We start from the raw sequence: 17,516 nt of genomic DNA on the forward strand, positions 1-17,516 counted from the left end.
ATAGAATATTTGGGCCAGATATAGCCAGTTTAAACGCTAAAGGGTTAATGTATTGTTCGTGTTTAAAACAGTAGGAAGATTTGACTGTTATTTCTAGCAGATCAAACGACTTCGTAGCCTTTCTTGGTGGCTCATATAAAACCAGGAGAATCAACTTCGAAGACCCCTTATCTTATGGATATGGGATTTTTTAAAGCTGTTTCACAGAACCCACTTTGAGGAACACTGATCTAGACTATCATGTTAATGTCTGTGGAAGGCTGAGTGGATGAAATACAAATATCCCAACTCATGGGTCATGAGTTCAAAATCTGCTGCTGCTGTCACTTTGTTATGTTTCTAGGCAGACCACTTAGTTACACAATATCACAATACATCTGGCTTTGAAGGGGTCTCTACATTATACAAGTATCCCATCAGTATTTTTTTTATTAGTGACAGCTAGTTTGTTATTTGCTAAAGGATTAGTGAATAAATTATCATATTGTGAGATGTATGTAATAGTTGACCCACATATCAATACCACATGGAGAAAAGTACCAGTAAAACATTATTGGAAAAAAGACTAGAATTTGAAGGCAAAAATATAAAAACATTTGATGTTTTGAAAATTGTATATTAGCAAGAAACAGTATTAATACTGAGAGGTAACATTTATGTCCTCTTAAATGTGGATGTTCTGTTAGAACAAGCCATACTGTTGTAGGTACCATGAGAGAAACTCATATTTGGTTTTGGTGCAAAATGCACTCTTGTTTATATAACTAGTGAGGGAGATAAATCCCTGCCATCTCCATAGGCGTAGGAGTGGCTGTGTGGTAAGTAGCTTGCTTACCAACCACATGGTTCTGGGTTCAGTCCCACTGCGTGGCACCTTGGGCAAGTGTCTTCTATTATAGCCTCGGGCTGACCAAAGCCTTGTGAGTGGATTTGGTAGACGGAAACTGAAAGAAGCCCGTCGTATATGTGTATATATGTGTTTATGTGTCTGTGTTTGTCCCCCAACATCGCTTGACAACCGATGGTGGTGTGTTTACGTCCCCGTAACTTAGCGGTTCGGCAAAAGAGACCGATAGAATAAGTACTAGGTTTCCAAAGAATAAGTCCTGGGGTCGATTTGCTCGACTAAAGGTGGTGCTCCAGCATGGCCACAGTCAAATGACTGAAACAAGTAAAAGAGTAAAAGAGTGAAGAGACCACCAGATCACATAATTCCAATCTTCCTTGGTGTCATCAATGATGGACGCTCAACCATTAGAGATAGCAGTGACTCAGCTCTCCACCAGTGATATATAGAAAAACTGCTAGAACAGGTGCTGGTGTCACGATTAGCTTGTTAAAAAAATATGTACTAGCAACAGAAGCAATATTAATACCAGCACCGTAGTAAAAAAAACTTGTCCAAGGTGCTGCATAGTGGAACTGATACCAAATCACAACACACACACACACACACATATATATATATATATATATATATATATATATATATTTTAAACGAAAAATTCGTTAAGTTGGTTTTTGCATATAATATTCCTGTTAGCTTATATTATAATGGACGTAGGGTTGATTATGGAATGTTTATTATTTTGATATTTTTAATAATATTTTTCTATCTTAATATAATAAGTATTTTATATACCTTCATTTGTTATTTATTGTTGGTTGATATATACATTCTTTTATTATTATTATTGTTGTATTTTGACCTGAAGATTAGCTATACTTTTGAATAGAATTGATTTTCGATAGTTTTAATCGATTTAAATTTTCTTTCTATTTGAAAATTGGTTATGAAACACGTGTAGTCATTTTATTATCTTTATCTTATGATATTTACTTTGTATTACATTATACTTAGACAGTGTCCTTTTACTTATTAATTTTTCTATATGTGACAGTGGATTTTCATCGATGAAATAATTTGATTAACAAGAGCTAAGTCCTTCCATGTGGCATCATATGGAGGAAGGAATGTTGGCAGACTTCAGATTTTTCTTGTTACCGTTTTTTTTTTTTTTTCGCTGTTGTTCATGCCATTGGTATTCATGATAAAAATAATGACGAAGAATATGGAAAAAAAAAAGAAAAGAAATAAGTACAAATTCTATTTCATTGACATGATACATTATTATTGTTTTCCTAGGAAAAGGAAGATACAAGAAGAAAGGAACTTCGACAGCGCCTACTCCAAGACAAAAAGAAGAGAGGTTCTAAAGTAAGGAAGCGAGCGGCTTAAATGATCATTCACAGGGTAGAGTTCATTCCAGAGGTTATTCTGCTACTAATAACTTTCCAATCATTTCTTCTAACACCACCTTGCAGCTCATACTCTTATATACAATTCCAAATCACCGTCCTCCTTTGTAATCTATATTACTGATTCAGATTTCTAAACCACAGACTAAAATAGCTTTCTCTTACCATTATTTTGTCACAGGTTGGGCAAGGTCCAAGTGTGATTGTGTAGTTAAGAAACACTTCCAAAGCATATGATCTTGGGTTCAATCCCTCTTTAACAAGTGTTTTCTGTTATAGCCCTGAGTAGATTTGGTTGGTGGAAATTTAATAAAGTCCATCATATATAGATGTATGTGTGTGTTTGTGTGTACTCTTGTCTTGACATTACATGATGGTTGTAAATGAGTATTTCTATCATACAAGCAATGTTGTCTGTTTCTTTTGTTTCTAACGTTCTACAAAAACATGTCTGACCATAGGGAAATATTTTGCCTGGAAACAGATGTGGGTTAGTGACAGGAAGAGCATCTAGCTGCAGGAAATGTTTCAGCAAGTTCTGTCTGACTCATGCAAACATGGAAAAGTGGATATTAAATGATGGTGATGATAATTAAACTACACACTCCTGCTTACAGTATTTTTCAGATTTATTTTTCTGTTGTTTTTTTTTTCTAATAGAAGTAATCAAGTTCTTTGAGACCAGTTGATTTATACCATTCATATACACAACCATAGTTATTGTTTTTTTGGTATCTTCTGTTATCTTTGAAGGTATTCATAAGCAACTTGTCATTTCTTACTATGTTTCATAAGAAATTCAAAACAATCCTGTGAGACAAATACTCAAGCCTGAAACTATCTGTTAACGAATTCGGTATTTTAAGTCAAGATTCAGCAAACTATGACCTGCAGACCAAATTCCAACTGGCTATCTTTATTAAATATGTGACCCTGTAGGCAAAAATTCTTTACTTTTTCTTCTTTTTTTTTTACTAATCTACATTTGGTTAGCATCATCATCAACGTCCATTTTCCATGTTTGCATGGGCCAGGCAGAATTCACTGTGGCAGATTTTCTATGTCCAGCAAGGAATATTTCTCCATGGCCAGCCATGCTTTCATTGAAGATTGGAAATGAAAGATATCCCTTATATGATAGTGTTGCTCATTTACAACTGTTGTGTGACGTCAAGACATGGCAACATAATACACACACACACACACACACACACACACACACACACACACACACACATATATATATATATATATATATATACACACACACATGTGCTCACACACATACATACACAGGTATGGCTCTATGGTTAAGTTTGTTTCCCAACCCTGTGGTCTTGGGTTCAGTCTCATTGTGCAGCACTTTGGACATGGATTTGATAAATGTTTTCTGCTTCCTGACACTGTCACAATACAGTTTACATGAATAATTGATTCTAAGAAAGGATGAAGGACCAAAAATGTTTACCTGTCTACTGAGAAATGCAAGTAAACTGACTGGTACCACATTTATTCCTATGCACAATTACCCACAATAGCCTCACTGACAGTGTTTAACTCTTCACTGCAATCTGTCATAGATGGCACATACAAGTCTTCATGTCATTAAATGTATAAATAGCACCTTCATTACAACAGGTGACTTTTAAAGCAAACCCATAAAATAAACCATTTCTGTTGCATTATATGATGATAATATTTTTACTAATTTTGACTTGCTAAATACATTGTAGTGAAACCTCTCCCTCGGGTATTTATTTACAAATTCGAATGTAGCAGGTAACATCTAGCCTTTGGCCCGCTTGGACCCTGCTGTGTCCATCACCCTGATTGGCTCTTATTTGTGCGGCATTTGTCTCCAGTTCTGTTTCGCGCCAGAGTGAACATCAACCAATCGTGGTCTTCTGATAAGGTCACGTGAGAGAGTGTTTTTCTGCTGTTTCTGGAGCCCCTTTTTTCTCCATAAATAGCCTTGCTTTATCCACGCTAGTTTGTCTTCGATTTCAGACCTCTCACAGGTCTGTTCGTTGACCATCTCACAGAACACAGCTCAAGCCAGTTTCCAGCACCAACACCACTGCCGCCAGCGTACACACTACCAACAGCAACCGCAGTTCCATCTCAACACTGTTTGTGTGGATTGTTTCCACCTCGAAAGAACAGCCAGAACAACCTGCGAGAATCTTCTGTATTCAAGTAACTGACTCAGCATAGAAGCCTGAACTTCACTCATGACATGTGACACTTCAGCTCTGCCTAGAAGCCACAACCTCTTATGTACAGACATTCTACCTACTGTGTAACTCTTCTATGAACGGGTATTTTCCTATCTTTGTTCAGGACGCTTATCGTCTATGTTACAGACTCTTATTCCATGCTCTGTATTTCTCATTCACACACACATATTATGTATACACACTCTTGTTTATACGAAGGCCAGTCATACATATTGTGTTATTTATATTGCCACATGCACAGACCCACAGTTTACTACGCTAATAAACTTCTCTTTATATATATACTAGCAGAAATACCCGGCTTTGCCCGGGTTAAAGAGAATAATGAAATCTAAAAACGCCATCTAGACTACGCAACCCTCAACTGTTAGTAGCTACGATACCATATTTCTACATTAATAACTCTCCAATCCATGCCAGCATGGAACATAGACATTAAGTGGAATGCCAATATCTCATCTAGGAGGGCCTTGAAATCAATATTACCAACTGGGGACTATGTGTGTCGTAGTGATAATAAAAAGACCCAAAGGAGGTCTGCAACGAAATAATTTTACTCAACACTTTGCAAGTGAATCAGTGGAGGCAAAGATGCGTCTCATTTACTTGACAATTTATGCACCACATTGCAGAAATCACAATGTAAGTATATCTGAAAGGGTAGTCTTACACTGTTGTACCGTTGAATTACAAATAATGCTCATCTGTTATGTTCAGGTTAAAATTTCATCAACATCAAAAATATATGAATTTTCATGGGAGTTATGACCGTTATGCATAGAATATAATTTCCAAATTTCATTAAGACCCGTTCAGTACTTTTGACGTAGTTTTGGATAAGAAAACAAATGACTAATGTGTGTGTGATGGGTGTATATATATATGTATAGATATCTGTATGCATGTATATATATGTATATATGTGTACATATTACATGTACATCTATATATATATATACATCTGCACATGTGTATACATATACATGTATGCATATAGATCTATATCTATATATATATATCTATGCATATACGTGTACATATACATGTATATGTATACATATACATCTCTTTCTCTCTTTCTCTTTTTCTCTCTCTCTGAAAGTATCTGTCATTATAGTATCGAAATGTGATTGTTTCAGTTAGTGGAATAACGTGTACATAAACATCTATATGTATACATATACATCTCTCTCTCTCTCTCTCTTTCTCTGAAAGTATCTGTCATTACAGTATCGAAATGCGATTGTTTCAGTTAGAATAGTTTCATTTTTAAAGTGAAAGTATTTGACATGAGTGTTTTTGTTTCACTTTTGACACGTAATACTTAAATAGTGGAGGAGATATTATGTTGCTGTGGGCTCGAACTCTGCAAGGAGTTAAAATTTTTTTTGACTAAAACACAACTGGAACCCTAAGTAAGGCATCTGTAAAATTTGAATGAAATTGGTTGCGTAGTTCTCGAGTTTTAGGGATTCACACACACAGACAGACAGACACACATTCTCATTTTTATATATATATAGATATATCTAACGGTCGTGTCTTTCTTTCCTTGCTGGCATTTTCTCGCATCTCACATGCGAGTACTCTTATGTTATACTATATAATTTGTGTCGACCGTGCGACACGTTAAAAGGAGCCTCTTCTATTCGTCACCATCTCCTTGGTTCTCACGGTCGTTCTCTACAACATAAACATTTCCAATCCAGACTACGTTCAAAGCTATACCACACAAACAGCTTGCTAAACTATGCTTCTGACCATATCATTTGATGTAAACATATTATGCAAATTTTTTAATGATCTCATAAATTATCAATTAATTGACAAATGAAATAAACAAATAAAATCAATATTTAGTATCATTTTGTTAAATATTTTAACTTCATTGTTTTGTCTTCAAATCAGATTTAAACTTTTATTTCAGGACAAGCAATGTTCAGGACAAGCAACGTTGAGTCGGCTCTGCCCCTCTGGCGAATGCCCCGACGTGTCGCGTAACGTTATGAGTCGGCTCTGCCCCTCTGGCGAATCCCCCGATGTGTCACGTATCGTTATGACTCGGCTCTGCCCCTCTGGCGAATCCCATGACGTGGCACGTAACGTTATGAGTCGGCTCTGCCCTTCTGGCGAATCCCCCGACGTGTCACGTAACGTTGTGAATCGGCTCTGCCCCTCTGGCGAATCCCCAACGTGTCGCGTAACGTTATGAGTGGGCTCTGCCCCTCTGACGAATCTCCCGACGTGTCACGTAACGTTACGAGTCGGCTCTGCTCCTCTGGCGAATGCCCCGACGTGTCGCGTAACGTTACGAGTCGGCTCTGCCCTTCTGGCGAATCCCACGATGTCTCACGTAACCTTACGAGTCGGCGCTGCACCTCTGGCGTATCCCCGACATGTCACGTAACGTTACGAGTCGGCTCTGACCCTCTGGCGAATCCCCCGACGAATCACGTAACGTTACGAGTCGGCTCTGCCCCTCTGGCGAATCCCCCGACGTGTCACGTAACGTTACGAGTCAGCTCTGCCCCTCTGGCGAATCCCCCGACGTGTCACGTAACGTTAAGAGTCGGCTCTGCCCCTCTGGCGAATTCCCGACGTGTCACGTAACGTTACGAGTCGGCTCTGCCCCTCTGGCGAATCCCCCGACGTGTCACGTAACGTTGTGAGTCGGGTCTGACCCTCTGGCGAATCCCCGACGTGTCACGTAAAGTTTTGAGTCGGCTCTGCCCATCTGGCGAATCCCCCGACGTGTCGCGTAACGTTATGAGTCGGCTCTGCCCCTCTGGTGAATCCCCCAACGTGTCGCGTAACGTTATGAGTCGGCTTTGCCCCTCTGGCAAATCCCCGACGTGTCACGTAAAGTTATGAGGCGGCTCTGCCCTTCTGGCGAATCACCCGACGTGTCACGTAGCGTTGTGAGTCGGCTCTGCCCCTCTGGCGAATGACCAACGTGTCGCGTAACGTTATGAGTCGGCTCTGCCCCTCTGACGAATCCCCCGACGTGTCACCTAACGTTATGAGTCGGCTCTGCACTTGTGGCGAATCACCCGACGTGTCACGTAACCTTGTGAGTCGTCTCTTCCACTCTGGCGAATCCCCGACGGGTCACGTGACGTTATAAGTCGGCTCTGTCTCTCTGGCGAATCCCCCGACGTGTCGCGTAACGTTATGAGTCGGCTCTGCCCTTCTGGCGAATGCCCCGACGTGTCGCGTAAAGATAGGAGTCTGCGCTGCCCCACTGGCGAATCCCCCGACGTCTCGCGTAACGTTACGAGTCGGCTCTGCCCCTCTAGCGAATCCTCGACGTGTCACGTAAAGTTATGAGGCGGCTCTGCCCTTCTGGCGAATCACCCGACGTGTCACGTAGCGTTGTGAGTCGGCTCTGCCCCTCTGGCGAATGCCCAACGTGTCGCGTAACGTTATGAGTCGGCTCTGCCCCTCTGACGAATCCCCGGACGTGTCACCTAACGTTATGAGTCGGCTCTGCACTTGTGGCGAATCACCCGACGTGTCACGTAACCTTGTGAGTCGTCTCTTCCACTCTGGCGAATCCCCGACGGGTCACGTGACGTTATAAGTCGGCTCTGTCTCTCTGGCGAATCCCCCGACGTGTCGTGTAACGTTATGAGTCGGCTCTGCCCTTCTGGCGAATGCCCCGACGTGTCGCGTAAAGATAGGAGTCTGCGCTGCCCCACTGGCGAATCCCCCGACGTGTCACGTAACGTTACGAGTCGGCTCTGCCCCTCTAGCGAATCCCCGACGTGTCACGTAAAGTTATGAGGCGGCTCTGCCCTTCTGGCGAATCACCCGACGTGTCACGTAACGTTGTGAGTCATATCTGCCCGTCTGGTTAATCCCCCGACGTGTCGCGTAACGTTATGAGTCGGTTCTGCCCTTCTGGCGAATCACCCGACGTGTCACCTAACATTCTGAGTCGCCTCTGGCGAATCCCCAATGTGTCGCGTAACGTTCTGAGTCGGTTGTACCCCTCTAGCGAATCCCCGACGTGTCACGTAGCGTTATGAGTCATATCTGCCCCTCTGGTGAATCCCCCGACGTGTCGCGTAACGTTATGAGTCGGCTCTGCACCTCTGGCGAATCCCTGACGTGTCACGTAACGTTATGAGTCGGCTCTGCCCTTCTGGCGAATCACCCGACGTGTCACGTAACGTTGTGAGTCGGCTGTGCCCCTCTAGCGAATCCCCGACGTGTCGCGTAACGTTCTGAGTCGGCTCTGCCCCTCTGGCGAATCACCCGACGTATCGCATAACTTTATAAGTCGGCTCTGCCCCCCTGGCGAATCCCCCGACGAGTCACGTAACGTTATGAGTCGGCTCTGCCCCTCTGGCGAATCCCCAACGTGTCGCGTAACGTTATGAGTCGGCTCTGCCCCTCTGGCGAATCCCCGACGTCTCACCTAACGTTACGAGTCGGCTCTGACCCTCTGGCGAATCCCCCGACGAGTCACGTAACGTTACGAGTCGGCTCTGCCGCTCTGGCGAATCCCCCGACGTGTCACGTAACGTTACGAGTCGGCTCCGCCCCACGGCGAATCCCCCGACGTGTCACGTAACGTTAAGAGTCGGCTCTGCCCCTCTGGCGAATTCCCGACGTGTCACGTAACGTTGTGAGTCGGGTCTGACCCTCTGGCGAATCCCCGACGTGTCGCGTAAAGTTTTGAGTCGGCTCTGCCCATCTGGCGAATCCCCCGACGTGTCGCGTAACATTATGAGTCGGCTCTGCCCCTCTGGCGAATCCCCCGACGTGTCGCGTAACGTTATGAGTCGGCTCTGCCTCGCTGGCAAATCCCCGACGTGTCACGTAAAGTTATGAGGCGGCTCTGCCCTTCTGGCGAATCACCCGACGTGTCACGTAGCGTTGTGAGTCGGCTCTGCCCCTCTGGCGAATGCCCAACGTGTCGCGTAACTTTATGAGTCGGCTCTGCCCCTCTGACGTATCCCCCGACGTGTCACCTAACGTTATGAGTCGGCTCTGCCCTTGTGGCGAATCACCCGACGTGTCACGTAACCTTGTGAGTCGTCTGTTCCACTCTGGCGAATCCCCGACGTGTCGCGTAACGTTATGAGTCGGCTCTGCCCTTCTGGCGAATGCCCCGTCGTGTCGCGTAACGTTATGAGTCGGCTCTGCCCTTCTGGCGAATGCCCCGACGTGTCGCGTAAAGATAGGAGTCTGCGCTGCCCCACTGGCAAATCCCCCGACGTCTCGCGTAACGTTACGAGTCGGCTCTGCCCCTCTAGCGAATCCCCGACGTGTCACGTAACGTTATGAGTCGGTTCTGCCCCTCTGGCAAATCCCCCGACGTGTCACGTAAAGTTATGAGGCGGCTCTGCCCTTCTGGCGAATCACCCGACGTGTCACGTAACGTTGTGAGTCATATCTGCCCCTCTGGTGAATCCCCCGACGTGTCGCGTAACGTTATGAGTCGGTTCTGCCCTTCTGGCGTATCATTCGACGTGTCACCTAACGTTCTGAGTCGCCTCTGGCGAATCCCCAATGTGTCGCGTAACGTTGTGAGTTGGCTCTGTCCCTCTGACGAATCCCCCGAAGTGTCGCGTAACGTTATGAGTCGGCTGTACCCCTCTAGCGAATCCCCGACGTGTCACGTAACGTTATGAGTCATATCTGCCCCTCTGGTGAATCCGCCGACGTGTCGCGTAACGTTATGAGTCGGCTCTGCACCTCTGGCGAATCCCTGACGTGTCACGTAACGTTACGAGTCGGCTCTGCCCTTCTGGCGAATCACCCGACGTGTCACGTAACGTTATGAGTCGGCTGTGCCCCTCTAGCGAATCCCCGACGTGTCACGTAACGTTATGAGTCATATCTGCCCCTCTGGTGAATCCGCCGACGTGTCGCGTAACGTTATGAGTCGGCTCTGCACCTCTGGCGAATCCCTGACGTGTCACGTAACGTTACGAGTCGGCTCTGCCCTTCTGGCGAATCACCCGACGTGTCACGTAACGTTATGAGTCGGCTGTGCCCCTCTAGCGAATCCCCGACGTGTCACGTAACGTTATGAGTCGGCTCTGCCCCTCTGGCGAATCACCCGACGTATCGCATAACTTTATAAGTCGGCTCTGCCCCTCTGGCGAATCCCCGGACGAGTCACGTAACGTTATGAGTCGGCTCTGCCCCTCTGGCGAATCCCCCGACGTGTCACGTAACGTTGTGAGTCGGGTCTGACCCTCTGGCGAATCCCCCGACGTGTCACGTAACGTTGTGAGTCGGGTCTGACCCTCTGGCGAATCCCCGACGTGTCGCGTAACGTTATGAGTCTGCCCTGCCCCTCTGGCGAATCCCCGACGTGTCACGTAACGTTATGAGTCGGCTCTGCCCTTCTGGCGAATCACCCGACGTGTCACGTAACGTTGTGAGTCGGCTCTGCCCCTCTGGCGAATTCCCCGACGTGTCACGTAACGTTGTGAGTCAGGTCTGACTCTCTGGCGAATCCCCGACGTGTCACGTAAAGTTTTGAGTCGGCTCTGCCCTTCTGGCGAATCACCCGACGTGTCACTTAACGTTGTGAGTCGGCTCTGCCCCACTGGCGAATCCCCAGCTTGTCGCGTAACGTTATGAGTCGGCTCTGCCCCTCTGACGAATCCCCCGACGTGTCACCTGACGTTATGAGTCGGCTCTGCCCTTGTGGCGAATCACCCGACGTGTCACATAACGTTGTGAGTTGGCCCTGCCCCTCTGGCGAATCACCTGACGTGTCACGTAACGTTGTGTGTCGGCTCTGCCCCTGTGGCGAATTCCCGACGTGTCACGTAACGTTATGAGTCTTATATGCCCCTCTGGCGAATTCCCGACGTTTCATGTAACGTTATGAGTCGGCTCTGCCCCTCTGGCGAATTTCTGACGTGTCGTGTAACGTTATGAGTTGGGTCTGCCCCTCTTGCGAATTCCCGACATGTTATGTAACGTAACGAGTTGGGTCTGCTCCTCTGCCTAATCCTCGACATGTCATGTAATGTTATGAGTTGACTCTGCCCCTTTGGCGAATCCCCCAACATATGTAACTTTATGGAAGCAAAAAGAAATCCATTATATACATAAGTGTGTGTGTGTGTTTGTGTCTGTCTGTCCCTCACCACTGCTCAACAACTGGTGTGGGTTTATTTATGTCCCCGTTACTTAGTGGCTCAGCAAGAGACCAATAGAATAAGTAACATGCTTAAAAAACATGTATCGTGATCGACTCTAAAACTCTATAAAGCTGTGCCCTGGCAAGGCCACAGTCTAAGCCTAATACAAGATTCTATAATTGATGAGGGTCTCTTTATATCCTTCTACTTTCTAGAAATATTGGCCAAATTTCCCTTGGATCCCACGCTACTCTCTTACAAAAAGGAATGGGCACCTTAAATAATGTAATCTTAAGCATACTTGTAAAAGTACTAAGAATACCTTTAATCATAAATCTGCTCAGTCAGTGCTGATCTTGGGATAAACAACCTCTAGAATTTTTGAACTACTTGCACATAGGTCATTAGTTCAAATTGTTACTGACATCTTTGGACACTAGACTTTATATTACATTAATCTCAGTTCACTTATCGGGAATGTTTAACATTATTTGGGGATGTCCTGCAATGGACCAGTGTGTGTCTGATCCAGAAGAGCATCCATTTAATTGTAAAAACAATTGCTCCAGCAAAACCTGGCTTCTTGCCTATGATATCATAGAAAATTAATTTGTGAAAATTTCTAAGAAATACCTTCTGCTGGATTAACCTATAGGATCTAATATACTTCATATTGAGCTTCCTCATATTTTTTAATGAATTACACCTATAATGAAAAAAAGAAGTAAAGATATTAACATTAATGATAATTATTGTAAAAGAGAGTTAGGGAAGTAATTCTGACATCCAAATTCATCAAAAATCGAATGGAAACATGTATTGGAGAGTAATTCTGAAGGAATATGTAATAACAAATCCATCTTGGATTGTCATTATGATGATGTTGTATATGATTGTTAATAACGTCTGACAGATTAAGTGTTATAACAGTGTTGATGTTTGACAGAATGTATATTATGGCAACATTAAATGTAACAGAATGCTATATTTATGTTGATGTTTGACAGAATTCATACTATATCCGTTAATGGTTGGTAGAATGCTATAACAGTGTTAATGACTGATACAATGAATACTATAACAGTGTTCATGTCTGACAGACATAAGCACTGTTATAGTGTACAGTCTGACAGAATGTTTGACAATGAATTTTATGATTTTAATATGAAGAAATTGATACATTGGTAAAACATTATTATAAACTTGTAGACATTTACAGCAATAAAATAACAAGCTTCATTATTGCAATTTTCTATTATTGTTTTTATTATAAAATATCATATAAACTACTTAAATTAAAATAACACTGTTAACAAACATTCACATCAATAACCTCTCAATAAACTTCACATTTAATGACAAGAGAACATCCACACTATCACTAGAGTTGCTAGAGATACCACACCTTACTCTACTAAAAAAATGAAGGACACAGTGTATCTAAAAATACATTGTATACTGTGTTAAAAAAGAAAGACAAGATGGTGAGAACTGGAAAGGTTTTGTTCAATATGCCTGCAGAACCAAGGCTGACCTGGGTATAAATAATTTTAAATTAGATAAGTTCGTTTCACAGTAACCTACCATAAAAATTGACCAAGCACACAGATAGTACAGTCACAATAATCAACTGCTGTATGTAACTGATTTGGAGGCACAATGGCCCAGTGGTTAGGGCAGCGGACTCGCAGTCATAGGATCGCGGTTTCAATTCCCAGACCGGGCGTTGTGAGTGTTTATTGAGCGAAAACACCTAAAGCTCCACAAGGCTCCGGCAGGGGATGGTGGTGAACCCTGCTGTACTCTTTCACCACAACTTTCTCTCAGTCTTACTTCCTGTTTCTGTTGTGCCTGTAATTCAAAAGGGTCAGCCTTGTCACACTGTCACGCTGAATATCCCCCCGAGAACTACGTTAAGGGTACACATGTCTGTGGAGTGCTCAGCCACTTGCACATTAATTTCATGAGCAGGCTGTTCTGTTGATCGAATCAACTGGAACCCTTGACGTCGTAAGCAACGGAGTGCCAACAACAACAACAATGTAACTGATATTTTTATCACTCTCCTCATCAAGGTATAAAATGTTAGGTTGGCCCCAGAACAGCATGACATCGCACCAAACAATATAATAACTTGGGATATTTTGCATAGCTTGTTACAGCTAGTTGCTGCTACATTCACCTTAAACTTTGACTATTTCTTTACGATTCTTTCTATTTCAATCTGCTTGGAAATTATTCCTTAAAACTGTTTAAATAGGTGTAGGAGTGACTGTGTTGTAAGTAGCTTGCTTACCAACCACATGGTTCCGGGTTCAGTCCCACTGCGTGGCACCTTGGGCAGGAGTCTTCTACTATAGCCTCGGGCTAACCAAAGCCTTGTGAGTGGATTTGGTAGACGGAAACTGAAAGAAGCCCGTCGTATATATGTATATATATATATATATATGTATGTATGTGTTTGTGCATATGTTTGTGTGTCTGTGTTTGTCCCCCCGATGTTTATGTCCCCCCGATGTTTATGTCCCCGTAACTTAGCGGTTCAGCAAAAGAAACCGATAGAATAAGTACTAGGCTTACAAAGAATAAGTCCTGGGGTCGATTAACTCGACTAAAGGTGGTGCTCCAGCATGGCCACAGTCAAATGACTGAAACAAGTAAAAGAGTAAATAGGTGGAGACATGGCTGTGTGATTAAGATTGCTTTGCAACCATGTGTTTTCAGATTCAGTCCCAAGTGACATATCGGGGATACGCCAGAGTTGCAGCGCCGACTCGTAACGTTACGCGAGACGTAGGGGGATTCGCCAGAGGGGCAGAGCCGACTCACAACGTTAAGTGACACGTCGGGGATTCGCCAGAGGGGCAGAGCCGACTCATAACGTTACGCGACACGTCGGGGGATTCGCCAGAGGGGCAGAGCCAACTCAAAACTTTACGTGACATGTCGGGGATTCGCCAGAGGGTCAGACCTGACTCACAACGTTACGTGACACGTCGGGGGATTCGCCTGAGGGGCAGAGCCGACTCATAACGTTACGCGACACGTCGGGGGATTCACCAGAGGGGCAGAGCCGACTCATAACGTTACGCGACACGTCGGGGGATTCGCCAGAGGGGCAGAGCCGACTCAAAACTTTACGTGACACGTCGGGGATTCGCCAGAGGGTCAGACCTGACTCACAACGTTACGTGACACGTCGGGGGATTCGCCTGAGGGGCAGAGCCGACTCATAACGTTACGCGACACGTCGGGGGATTCACCAGAGGGGCAGAGCCGACTCATAACGTTACGCGACACGTCGGGGGATTCGCCAGCGGGGAGAGCCGACTCATAACGTTACGCGACACGTCGGGGGATTCGCCAGAGGGGCAGAGCCGACTCAAAACTTTACGTGACACGTCGGGGATTCGCCAGAGGGTCAGACCTGACTCACAACGTTACGTGACACGTCGGGGGATTCGCCAGAGGGTCAGACCCGACTCACAACGTTACGTGACACGTCGGGGGATTCACCAGAGGGGCAGAGCCGACTCATAACGTTACGCGACACGTTGGGGGATTCGCCAGAGGGGCAGAGCCGACTTATAAACTTATGCGACACGTCGGGTGATTCGCCAGAGGGGCAGAGCCGACTCATAACGTTACGTGACACGTCGGGGATTCGCCAGAGGGGCAGAGCCGACTCAACTTTACGCGATACGTCGGGGGATTCGCCAGAGGGGCAGAGCCGACTCATAACGTTACGTGACACATTGGGTGAAGTGTCATTTACTGTAGCCCCAAATCAACCAATGCCCTGTGAGTGAATTTAGTAGATGGAAACTGTGTGGAAGCCCATCATGTGTGTGTGTGCATTTGTCTGGTACCACCACCATCGCTTGACAATGGGTGTTGGTTTGTTTACATCTCCATAACTTAGTGGTTCAGCAAAAGAGCCCTATAGAATAAGTGCCAAACTTAAAAAAAAAAACAGGGGTTATCACTCTTTTACTCGTTTCAGTCATTCGACTGTGGCCATGCTGGAGCACCGCTTTTAGTCGAGCAAATCGACCCCAGGACTTATTCTTTGTAAGCCTAGTACTTATTCTATTGATCTCTTTTGCTGATCCGCTAAGTTACGGGGACGCAAATATACTAGCATTGGTTGTCAAGTGATGTTGGAGGGGACAAACACAGACACACACACACATATATGTACATATATATATATATATATATATACATATACGACGGGCTTCTTTCAGTTTCCGTCTCCCAAATCCACTCACAAGGCTTTGGTCGGCCCGAGGCTATGATAGAAGATACTTGCCCAAGGTGCCACGCAGTTTAACTTAAAAAAAAAACAAACTCAAAATCCTCAAAGTGGTGTTCCAGCATGATGACTGCAGTCCAATGACTGCCAAGAGCAACAGCCTAAAACATTAAATAACTTACCAAACAATAACAGCTTATATAATATATCAGATTGTATCGCAACTTGTTATAAGTTAATATTTATCTATGAATTTGCTTTGAGATATATAAAGACATATTTATAAAACACTTATTTATAAAGACTTATCAATAAAAAGGTATCTACACATCTCTGGTTGCTTCTATATTTGTGTTCTAAACCTAAAACATTCTACTTCTCATAGCAGTTAAATTTATTCAACGTTCCACAAACTCTCTTTTATAAAATTGCTAGTGTTTTGGTACACTGTTCCACTTGCATTGATTTCTTTGGGTGGGTTGGGGACAGGGAATGAGTTATTAGATCACATCATTCTTCGTACAGTCTCAAGATTATATCATAAATTTCTTAAAGCTGTAATTTCATTTTAAATGATAATCCATATACTAGTTATTTATACACTAGTGATAAAAACACCAGCGATCTATACACAAACCATATATATATATATATATATATATATATACACACACCAGTGATTTAAACAGTCACTTATACACAAACACTTATACATCTATGTTCTATACACCAGCAAACTATATATATATATATATATATATATGCATACAAGCACATGCTTGTTACCTATACACCGGTCATCTATTCACCACTGATCTTTACACTCACCATTCAGATACCAGTTTTATTTACATTATATATATATATATCTGTAAAAAATATGTGACAGTTATTCGGAAGCCATGATAAAACTCCGAGTTTTGGATGTCAGGCCAGAAAACCACGCCGCCATCTCTTCAGTTATCTGGCCATCAAAAAAATGTTATGAAAATGACCGTTAAACAAAGGGAAATTACTATGTGATTGACCGTCATTAAGACAAAAGAGCTATAAGAATGACTGCTAAGTGAGGGGATGGAGCATTTTTTCGATGGCCAGATAACTGAAGAGATGGTGGCATGGTTTTCTGCCCCGAGATCCTAAACTCGGAGTTTTATCATGGCTACAGAATAATTGTCAGATATTATTTACAGATAAATTCCTCTATTTACATAATATCGAGGTCTCTTTCTTTCTTTTGTTGTCTTACCTTTTCTATCAATATATATATATATATATATATATATATATTATATATTTCATTTTTAACAGTGGGACTCAAAGTAGATAAAACTATAAAGAAAATCATCATCATCATCGCCATCATTTAATGTCCACCTTCCATGCTGGTATGGGTTGAATGGCTTGACAGAAGCCAGCCAAGCAGAAGGCTGCACCAGACTTGTGTGTCTGTTTTGACATGGTCTTTTTTAATCTATAATTTTATCTAATTTTGAGTTCCACCATTAAAAATAAAGTATTTCATATTCCTTTGAAGCTTGAAATACTTATGACATAAACTCTCTCTCACTCTCCATATATATATATATATATATATATATATATATATATACACATACATATACAGGCATACAATCACATGCATGCATGCATATA

At 43.5% G+C, this 17,516-nt stretch overlaps 1 protein-coding gene and 1 long non-coding RNA gene across 2 annotated transcripts in view; one reads left to right on the forward strand and one right to left on the reverse strand.

Moving 5' to 3' along the window:
* The window catches only part of LOC106868470 (non-homologous end-joining factor 1), a 32,585-nt gene extending 26,236 nt beyond the window's left edge, over positions 1–6,349 (forward strand). Inside the window, exon 7 of the mRNA XM_014913741.3 lies at positions 2,147–6,349. Within this exon, the coding sequence (XP_014769227.1) occupies positions 2,147–2,239 (93 nt within the window). The 3' untranslated portion in view covers positions 2,240–6,349. The remainder of the gene's footprint in view (positions 1–2,146) is intronic.
* Positions 1,808–12,416, reverse strand: LOC128247274 (uncharacterized). Its single transcript, XR_008263631.1, has 2 exons — positions 12,239–12,416; positions 1,808–2,024 (listed from the first exon to the last, which is right to left on the reverse strand). It is a non-coding gene; the product is annotated as an uncharacterized LOC128247274 (long non-coding RNA).
* Positions 12,417–17,516: the final 5,100 nt, after the last annotated feature.

The sequence above is a fragment of the Octopus bimaculoides genome, chromosome 3 (genome assembly GCF_046866305.1).
Source record: "Octopus bimaculoides isolate indiv1 chromosome 3, ASM4686630v1, whole genome shotgun sequence".
Lineage (NCBI taxonomy): Eukaryota > Metazoa > Mollusca > Cephalopoda > Octopoda > Octopodidae > Octopus > Octopus bimaculoides.